Source organism: Dinoponera quadriceps, unplaced genomic scaffold (genome assembly GCF_001313825.1).
Source record: "Dinoponera quadriceps isolate SergipeBrazil2010 unplaced genomic scaffold, ASM131382v1 scaffold1773, whole genome shotgun sequence".
Taxonomy (NCBI): domain Eukaryota; kingdom Metazoa; phylum Arthropoda; class Insecta; order Hymenoptera; family Formicidae; genus Dinoponera; species Dinoponera quadriceps.
In genome coordinates this window covers 31,730-42,834 of record NW_014555830.1, presented here as the reverse complement: position 1 = coordinate 42,834, position 11,105 = coordinate 31,730, and the positions used below count along the sequence as shown (strand labels likewise).

At 36.6% G+C, this 11,105-nt stretch overlaps 1 protein-coding gene across 1 annotated transcript; it reads right to left on the bottom strand.

The window, feature by feature from the left end:
- Positions 1 to 7,389: 7,389 nt before the first annotated feature.
- On the bottom strand, positions 7,390 to 9,569 carry LOC106745504. The gene has a single exon (XM_014621173.1). It carries the CDS (start codon positions 9,189 to 9,191, stop codon positions 7,461 to 7,463), a length of 1,731 nt encoding a protein of 576 aa, XP_014476659.1. The 5' UTR covers positions 9,192 to 9,569; the 3' UTR covers positions 7,390 to 7,460.
- Positions 9,570 to 11,105: the final 1,536 nt, after the last annotated feature.

Sequence of the window (11,105 nt, the reverse complement as noted above, 5' to 3'; positions counted from 1 at the left end):
AGAGAGAGAGAGAGAGAGAGAGAGAGAGAGAGAGAGAGAAAGAGGGAGAGAGAGATAGAGAAAGAGATAGATAGATAGATAGATAGACAGATAGATAGAAAGATAGAGAAAGAGAGAGAGAGAGAGAGAGAGAGAGAGAGAGAGAGAGAGAGAGAGATAGAGAGAGAGAGCGTGAAAGTGTAAGTGACATGTGATGCATGACGGTATAAATTTTTTTCGCGGCGATCAGGTGGAAGACATTCTAGATATCTCGGGAAGATATATGCGCACGAGAAGGAGAGAATTTTTCATATAATATATATACCCTTACGTAACTACGTTGTTTAATATTGATAAGGTTAAAAAATAAAAGCGATTATTCAAAAGCTAATACTACGAGTATAAAGTTATACGATGTCTTCCCTGTATACTAGTACCTACGTACCAACCACTAAGCGTGTGTTTGAAAATGCACATAAAGGGATAATAATAATAGTAAATCCGGGAAGCGGTTTCCAACTGGAAATCCATCAGCGCAGACAAAGTCCATTGTGTCTTCCTGAAGATGCCAGCCTTCAAGTCAGTCATGACCGGTCTTCCTTCAGAAGTGAACGAATTTCCGGAATTGAAACTCTCTAACTTGCTCCGGTTCAAGAAAGTCTAAGCCCAGTAGTTGCCGCTTTAGTCTGACGTAAGTTGGATATAGACCATAGACGTGAAAATTTGTTTTCTCGTCACCACATTTTCTGCATTTTGGAATGCAGCATCACATACATATATTAGGTGAGTAAATAAGTCTTAAGCTTTTTTTTGCATAATACAGGCCGACAAAATTTGGCAAAAATATTTTACCGGAAACCGGAATATACTATCCCGAAAGTTTTTAACAAGCTGAATTCAAATCTGGCCTCAGAAATGCTCTTTTGGCTCAGGTTTCCGAAATATTATAACCTAAATGTGCAAAAAACGCGATTTTAGCTTATATTTGAGGTCATGCAGCATGGAGAAAACTTTCTTTTTCAAAAAACTGTTCAAAGTATCTCAAAGTATAGGTCTCAATCTTTCAAATGCCGTTGAGTTTGCTCAAATATCTGTTTTTGTCAGCGATATATGCTATTTTAAAAGTTTCAAATTGCATGAATCTAAATTGCATGCAACGAGCATTTCTGAGGCCAGATTTGAATTCAGCTTGTTAAAAATTTTCGGGATAGTATATTCCGTTTTCCGGTAAAATGTTTTGTCGGCCTGTGTAATTCAACCTTTTCTCAAAAAAAAACAAAAAATATTAATCAGCGGAATATTCCCCGTTTGCATCAATGACTTTTTGCCATCTTTCGGATAACTTGCGAATTCCTGGACGATAGCTCACCGGTTTCGAAGCGATAAAGTCATCAATGCATTTTCATATCTCTTTAAATCTCACGATATGTGTATCAGCCAAGTGATGCTGCAGCGACCGGAATAGGTAATAATCGGAAGACGCCATGTCTGGCGTCTTCTATACGCCGCGTGCGGAAAAATTTCCGAGACTGATGTAAAGATATAGTCCTGAGTTGCTTTTGCAATATGTGGTTGGGCAGTGTCTTAAAACAGGAACACTTTACAACTTCTTTGGTCAATAAATGGTCTCTTTTCTTCTAATACATCGCTCAAATTGGTCAATTGTTGTTGGTAGCGGTCTGCCATAATTGTTTCACTCGGTTGTAACAACTTGTAATTCAAAACACCTTTCCAATCCCATCCCATGCAGAGCAAAACCTTCTTGGCGTGGATATCGGGCTTTGGCGTCGATGTCGAATGTTAACCAGTATCAAAACATGATTTTTTACGCTTAGGGTTATAATAAAGAATCCACTTTTCATTGCCTGTAATGATTTTGTGAAGAAAATCTTTTTTCCGGAACTTTGAAAGCAAAGTGTGTGCATTGTCACGCCGTCGATTTTTATTGCTTTCCGACAGTTTACGCAGAACCCACCTACCTTCCTTCTGAACCTTTTCCATTGTATGTAAATGTACGGAAATGGCTTGCCGCGTAACGCCATGCTGTTCTGCAAGCTCCGTTTCAGTTTGCGCAGAGTTTATATCCAGCAATGCTTGCAATTCGTCCTTCTCAAGCTTTTGAGAGCGTCCGGCACGCGGTTCATTTTCAAGACTGAAATGTCCTTGGCAAAATTTTTGATACCATCTTTTACACGTAGTATCATTTACAGCGTTCTCTCCATATGCAGCACAAATCATTTCAGTGGGTTCAGCAGCATTTTTCTTCAGATAAAACGCGAAATGGATAAAAAATCGAATATGTTTTTTCGTTCTTGCCATCGTGAACAGTACTGATTTTTGAAGTTATGTGTATCAAACGCCAAACCACATGGCATTTTAAAAGGCCAAATGTCAACGCTTTAAAACCGCAGAAGGAAGGGAAGATAAATAAAATTTAAATTTTTGTTTCGGTTTTATGAAGTATAACGCTCAAAATTTTTGCTCAACTAATAGTAATTGGTGAGACCATGACCCTTGTAGATTTGCACCGCCAGCCCGGTCTATATTTTTTTTCAGATTCTAATCCTCCTAACAAAGTCTTCGTTGAATGTTACGTCCAATAAAGTCTTTGTCTGTTGGCACTTGGTCTTAGTCTCGTTTTCAAAATTTAGTGCAGTGCTACCGCAGTCAGCATCTGTTTTTTATCTTGCCGATACAGTTGGACACATCTAGAGCCGGCTTTGATCCTTCCAGTTTAATCACTGATCTCACTCTACCCAGCTGATCAGTGATTTCATTGCCCCTGATTCCTGAATGTTTTGGAACTCACATCAGGGCAACATCATTATGTATTGCCAGATGGTCCAGAACGCACTCCCAGACCAGCCATGATTTGAAAATGTGTACGCTCCCATAGCCATTTGATTATCGAAATCTATCCTGATACCCATTTCTCCTGAAGTGTCCAAACGCAGCTAATAATTACCGTTATCTTTGTTTGAAAAACAGTAAACTTAAACTTGTGGTAAACTTCCCAAACGAGATTATCTCATTAATATCTTTTTGGTATCCATAGGTACCAGCCCCAATGCCTTGATCAGTTCTTGAGCCATCTGTATATGAAACGTCTCCGTTCCTGATCACGGGCAACTCGAGTCTTCCCCATTTCTCGCAACTGGGGAAATAGATCTTAAAAAAACTGTTAAAACGTGTTTAGTTGGTATCCTACTGTGTTCCATATCAAACACGGTTTTTGTCAGAATCTCTTTTGGTAGACAAGTGTGCATAGCGTCGGCTTTCCGTGGCGGCAGCTGCCGCCATCACCATAAAATAAAACGGTTCAATGACAAACAGATGTTTAATTGCCGCAGACGCCTCATTACTACTAAAACTCCTTTGAGTATGAGTAGCATGACAATGATGTTTTGGCTTTGCATCCTAGGCCATCAGATCACTGCCGCGTAAAGCAATCTTAGGCGGAATGCTGCAAAGTAGAGCCACAACATTCTCTCTGGCTACATGCCCCACGTATGCTTAAAAGTCCTTTAGCAAATCCAGAAATAAGTAATTTCTGGCAAAGGTTTTTACACTTTAAGTCCAAGTGTAACTTCCAAGTTAGTTTTTTATCCAGAATAACCCCAACATATTTTACCGATTCTTCAAGCGACAACCTGACTACTCTAAGATAAGTTTCTGTATGAATTCTAACTTCTATTTGCGAACGAAGATTACGAGCTTTGTTTGTCTTGAGTTAACCGACAAGCCAATCTCTTTGCATCATTCCTCAACCACCTCCAGAGTCCTTTCCTTGAGTTCAAGGAGTATTTCAAGAAAAAAGTCTCTGATGAGGATTGCCAGATCGTCGGCGTATCCTATTGAATAAAAGTCCTATCATTAAGCTTTTTAACCCTTTTCCTCCCACATAACGCAAATTTTTTTTAAACTTTCAACCTTATATCTTTTAACGAAAAAAATCATATGAAAATTTATCAAACATCATTTCTTAGATTTGGACTTCCTCTTTCAAATGCTTTTGAGAAATTTTACCCAAATCGTAAGCCGGAAAAATTATAGGCCGTTTTCCCGAAAAATACACAAATTTTTCACGGTTTTTTTTTTAATGTTTATTTTGAGTTGGAAAAAATTTGCACACGACATCGCAATCACTATAAACGGTGTTATAGATGTCTGCTTTTTTAAACCCTGTTGGATTTTTTTCGAAATTCAAAATGGCGGACACAAAATGGCGTCCGCAAGGGAAAATTTGTTGTTTCAACTTTGCGAATTTTTTTCTCAAAAACTATTAAGTTTGGTGAAAAATTCCTAAGAACAAAAATGTCTTGAAATCAGTCAAAAAATACCCTCAAATTTTTTCAGAACGGTTTTACAACATTTTTGAAAACATTTATTTTTTGCCTCTTCAGAAACACTAACAATTATCTATACAAATTTTTTTTCTGCATAACTATTTCATAAAAAAGAAAATAAATGTAAACCAGCGTTTTTTGTTACGGATATCACGTCCTCTTGCCGACAAATTGTTTTCGTAATGATTGTGTAAATAATAATGAACGACGATTGCTAATGAAAAAATGTGAATTATTATTATATAATTTTCAAAGAGAAATGAACAAAAAATTCTAATAAGATTCAGATAACTGGAGAAGTATTGTACTATTATAATTACTTTTAGTATATAATTTTTTTTATGAGTAAGATGTATCCAGAACACAAATATTATAATGAAAAATGTTCAACACCTAAATTTCTGCATATAAGTGCACAAGAGATTCCGATAGTATTTATAAAACTGAAAATCTAACGACTGAAGAAACTTAGTGAGAAAAAAATTACAAAACGTTTACGAAATTGAATATTTAACGATTTCTCATAAACTATGGGGCTTGGTAAACATTTTCTGAGAGCAAAAATGTCTTAGAATCAATCGAAGAATACTCTCAAATATTTTCAGAATTTTTCAAGATAATTTTTAGTTCTGAAGAGGCAAAAAATAAAAGTTTTCAAAAATGTTGTAAAACCTTTCTGAAAAAAATTTGAGGGTATTTTTTGACTGATTTTAAGACATTTTTGTTCTTAGGAATTTCTCACCAAACTTAATAGTTTTTTAGAAAAAAATTCGCAAATTAAAACAAAAAATTTTTCCTTTCGGACGCCATTTTGTGTCCGCCATTCTAAATTTCGAAAAAAATCCAACGGGGTTTGAAAGAGCAGACATCTATAACACCGTTTATAGTGATTGCGATGGCGTGCGCAAGTTTTTTCCAACTCAAAATAAACATTTAAAAAAAAAAACCTTTAAAAAATTGTGAATTTTTCGGAAAAACGGCCTATAACTTTTTCAGCTTACGATTTGGGTAAAATTTCTCAACTGCATTCCAAATAGGAGGTCAAAATCTATAAGAAATGATGTTTGATAAATTTTCATATGATTTTTTCGTTAAAAGATATAAGGTTGAAAGTTTAAAAAAAATATATGTTATGTGGGAGGAAAAGGGATAAGTAGCCTATCCGCTACCAAGCACCATAGAAGTATGGACAAGGACTTTACCTTATATGCAGTCTCTCTCCACTCAACTTTTAACGCTCACCGTTCTTAATGAAATTATAACTTAGCGACCTGATTCCCCGAATCCATTCTACGAGCTTTATCGGTTCATCTCGCATCGTCGCCTCCGAGCAGACTATTCGGTTTTCTTCTTCTTCTTCTCTTATCACAGTGTAGGCCAAGATATCTATTCCGCTTCAACACGCCAGCTTTTCATCGGTTTCACAAAATCTCTTCTGCCTATCGCTTTGTAGTTTAGTGCCAATTTTAAAAGTCGGTTATTGTCTATTCTGTCCAGGTGATGTTGCCATTCCTTTCTGTAATCTTTCAGTTAATCTTTTATTGCGAATATTTCTAGCTCTTTCATAATATTCTTGTTTCTGAACTTGTCTAACAACGTATTACCTTTTACGGGTCTTAGGAATTTCATTTCTGTAGCATAGAGCCTATTTATCTCTACTACCCACGGTTTGCTTCCATAGAGTAGCGTAGGTACTGTCATTGTTTTATAGAATTTTAATTGCGTGTCCTTCCTAGTTTTTTTTCTTAACTTTCTGCTGATAGTGCCACGTATTCTTTGGAATGTTGTTGAATGTTGTTTTTATCGACATCAGCTTCTTTTTGGCGAATTTGTGTTCTAGATGTTTAAAGACTTGGATTTGTTTTAACCTATTATTGTTCATTATTATTTTTGTTTACAAAGGATGTTTTCCTTTAAATGGCATAATTTTTGTCTTTCGCATGAAAATTTTACAATTATACCCTTTAGCTATTTTGTTCAGATGGCGGACCATTATCTGTAAGTTATCCTCTGTCTCTGTTAATATTGCGTGGTCGTCTGCGAATAATATTATGTCATGCTATTATTTTTGTTTATTTTTATACAATTTTTTCCATGTTCTCTCCATGTTTGTAGCATGTCGTACATATTAAAAAGGATATGCTACATACCGCTTCATTGTCTTACTCTTTGGCTGGAAAATATAATATTTTCAGAATTTTCCTTATCAACGGTTAAATTAGTTTTGTTATATATGTCTTTGATTACCCTGTCAGGTATTATGGGAATCCTTTTCCTCCAGAATATTCCATAGTATTATATATTTTATTCATATTTATATTTATACAAAAGCGTATGTAAATGTGACGCAACAATCGGCGTTCGAAACAGAATTTCACTTCGAAAGATAAGTTTGTCTTTTCATAATGTTAATTGTGGCAGCGCGCTGACATTTACATACCATGTTGCAATAGATAGCATGGTGCGTTCCTTTTATAGTGATTTCCTTAAGGNTTAAGGGGTTACACCACAGTAGAGAGCGAAAATTTAACGTTTTTTTGCGATTTTTTTTTAAGTGGAAAGAAAAGTAAAAGGGTAATTCTTTTTAAGGATGTTGTTAAGCATGTTTTGAAGTTTTAAAAAAAATTTTGTTTATTATATATTGTTAATTTTGTTTAAAATATTACAAAATGGCTGCCCAACAGCCGTTTCTGCGGAACGGTTTTTTTTGGAGAGGCTCCGCGGCACGCAGTAGAAATGCAGCAAAAATTAATCTGGAACAAAATAAAAAATTTTTTCTTAAACTACATTAGTATAGCTATAGCTATAGAAATACGTAGGGGATTTTGAAAATATTCATTTTTGTTAAATTGGCGAGCATTTGAAAAAAAAAGTTCATTTTACTACCAAAAAACGGGCACTTATTTGTATCTAAAAAATCGAAATATTAACTTATCGAAAATCGGCTACGTATTTCTATGTGGAATGTTGTTTTAAAGATGTGATATTAATTTGGAGTGAAAAAATAGAAAATTGTTTGAGTTATGCTGCGTGCCGATTTGAAAAAATGTGTTTCGAGAAAAACGCGTTTAAAGTTTTGACTCGTGTTTCAAACATAATAAAATAAAAATTTGGATTATTAAAAATTTTTTACCTTTAATCTGCTATTCCAGCACCGTAAAGCTGACCTTCCAGGTTGCTAAACTCCTCCTCGTTTTCTTTCCTGGACGCTTTTATGCTGGAGCGAGCCTCTTTCGCTGCGTCCGTCAAAGAGCGGTCCGCGCGTTGTATTCGAGCAGCGTCCGTCTCTAAGCAAAAGTTGTAGGATTGTGGTCCAATGTTCATGTCCATCACTTTCATTATTCTTAAAACGTTTATCAGTCCATCATTAAAATTACAAACAGCAATGTCACTTGCTATTTGTAATATTTTCTTTCCGCTTGAATAATTTTTAGGAGCCAAGTGCCAGACTGTAGAATTAAAACTTTCGTTGCTGTTCTGCGTATAGCCTCCCAAGCAACGATTCAGCAACTCGTCACGGCTCAAATCCTCGTAGATTGGTCTGATGGCTTCAAAAACTTCGTTCGATAGTGCCGGCTTATGATGAAAGGAGTCTAAGGAACCCGTTGCTTGCGCCTTCTTCCATTCGCACCAAGACTCTGAGCATTTTTCGTGCTGTGGATTTTCGTCAGTTGACATTTTATGAAATAATGTCGCCCAGATTTCATTTCTCATATTTTCCAACGAGTTTGAATTCCGTCGAATGGCCAAGCCATAATAAATTGTTAACTGATCAATTAATTTCATAGTTAATTTTCCTTTTCCTCCAAGATTTTTTGTTTTTTTTCTCAAATTTCTCAACCGAGTGCCCATTCGTTTTTGTACATGATCAATACATTCTTTTTTTGACACTTCAAAATTTTCATACGGTTTTGCATCCAATATCCCCTTGAAAGTTTTACTGTCACCATCACCTATATAATTTGCGTATTTAAGTCCGTGTAAAGCTTCGGAACGTTGAAACATCTCGATGACAGCATCTACCTCCATTTTACCCGATGAGCCTTCATGGTTCGACTGACATTGATCGGCATGAGTTTCGAGCCATTCTTCATACTCAGCAGTATCTAATTTATTTTTCCAGTGCTCGCAAGCTTTACAGTATTTCGATTTCACTTCAATGTCAACAATTTTCCCTGTAAACCATCCGATCAATGATGTGATCCCGAAAAGAGACGAAAATCCTCGTTTCCTCCAGGAACCATCACCAGATACAGTTATTCCTGTATGCAATCCATTTTCTTCACTTTTCTTCTTCTCATCTTCTGCTGCCTTTTTTATACTACAGTCTCGCACGGCTTTCGTTGCGATCAAAATCATATTTACTGCACGGTCGTAACAACTTTGAAATATAGGCCGTGGCAATTCCATAAATGCGCAGAATTTCATTATTCCAGCTAGCCCTACTCCTAATAGTCGCATTGTTAGTACAATCCTACGGTTAATTTCATATCCATTTCGTATGAATGGACAACTCGGGATTTCAACTTTTGGACAATTCGGGCAACAGACGGTTATTTTGAAGCCTAAACCCCGCGTACCTGATTCGAGAAATCGTATATCAGAGTTGCACGTTTTGCACTTCACATATTCCGAAATGGCAGAGAAAACGGCAAAAAAGTTTATAATTCGGTAACCAAATTCACTTTGTATATCGATATCGTCAGTATCCACTTTCAATTTCTTTGCCGAAGCGCTGACACCGGCCGAATCTTCCTCCGCTTCATATCTGTTCGACGGTCGTCGTTTCGTCACGTTGCTCCGTCGCCGCGTCTGATACGATATTTTTGAGCCTTTATGGCTTGCATACACTTTCTTTTCACTCATTGTAACTCACATAAATGTCAAGGCTACAAATAACGTGTGAAAAATTAGCACTGCAAAAGAAAATCGTGATTTCGAATAACTTCCACGCAAAATTTACGTCTCCTCTCAACATCAAAGGACGCTGTACTAACGTACTTTGTGTTCAAAATGCTTGAAAATGTTTCTAACGACATCTATTAGTGTATTAGAGAAGTTAGAAATCGAATGGTAAGACATAATGCTGTACCCGACAAGCAGGTGTCGTATTTACCGCAGGTAGTCGTTTCGGAGCAGTCGGGAGGGGTCGAGAAAGAGCTCGAAATTTCAATGAAAACGATTTCTGGCAGATATAAAACCGTTTGTCTCTTATTCTAGAGGGTTCAAAGGATTTTTTAAGCCAATAAAAAAAGAATCGATTTTTTGAAATTTTTACTGTGGTGTAACCCCTTAATAGACCTAATCTATTCTCATTATTTAACACAAAAACTTTTCGAAGTGACGTCCTCTTTCTCATATGCATAGTTTGGCTTTTCGAACAATACTGTACGTTGCACGGTACGCCATGTTTGTAATGATATTGAACACGACGTTGATGGTTTTGTACTTCGTTCTCTGTACTACCATGCCAGTATTCTACAAAATTTTTCACATGACCCTATAGGAAGAAATCTAAAACGTTAAGGTCTGGCGACCATGCCGGGCAGGCGATTGGATCACCACGACCCATCCACTTAACTAGATAACGTACATTAAAAATTTCGCGTACTCGTCGGCAAAAATGAGGAAGAGCAGCGTCATGTTGCAAAATCAAGCGTTGTTTGACGTCGAGAGATAGTACATCGGCCAAAAGAATTGACAAATGTTCACTTAAGAATTTGGCGTAAATTTCCTTATTTATATATTGCGGGAGGAAATGTGGACCGATATGAAAATCGCCGACGAAAAAATTTAAATAAGACAAAAGACTTAATTTTTCACCACTCTTATCACGACCGTACTTACCACTTGATTCCCGATCATTTCCGCCCATACATTTATTGCCCACTGATGTTGGAAAGAACCCTCGCGGACGACATAAGGATTATTTCCTTCCGAATATAAGAAATTGCGCCTATTAAACACGACGATTGGCGTAAAAGTGACTTCATCAATTTATAAAATGTCGTCGAGGAAAAATATATCCTGCCGATATTGCACGAGAAAGCTCGTGCGTATTTTACCAACGATATTACAATATCTTAAAAATGTCGTGAAAGTAAAGAGTCAATAACATTACCTTCATAAAAATAGGCGCGTCGTTCTTGATCACCCAGCAAAAATTGTTGTACACTTTGATAGTGGATGCAATCTACTTTTACGCAGAGTGCGATACATCATGTTTTTTGTTAAGGCGAGTTGGTAGACCAAACGGCGTCCACTGATTCTCGGATTTTCAAATACCGAATGAATTCTCTCTTTGTCTCCAACGTGAAGCCGCACTGGCATGTTCATTCTCTGGTAAAAAGCTCTTTTAGAAATATATAAAGTACGATTAAATTTGTAACAAATTCCATCGTTATCAATCAAGCCTATCGTAGGTATTTTTACAATAAGGTATACTTTCTATCGTTTCAAATAGGTTTTTATAATATTAAATATATTAATATCTAATAATTATTCTAGATCGATAGAAATTCTTTTAGTTATGACGATGCAAAATTTTATTTGTCACTCAGGCCTGTGACTTGGCCGAGTATGACCCGGAAACTCGCGCCTTCTCATTAGAGAAGGCGACCGAATATAATAATTTTTTCTCGTGCACCGTTTTGCGCACGCGACCCGCGGCTATTGTATTTTTTTTAGTGTAAAGTCAACGGCGAGCCTATGCACCGGACGTAAGGCCCACGGCAAGCCTATGCACCGGACGTAAGAAAATTGAAGAAATCGGAGTTACCG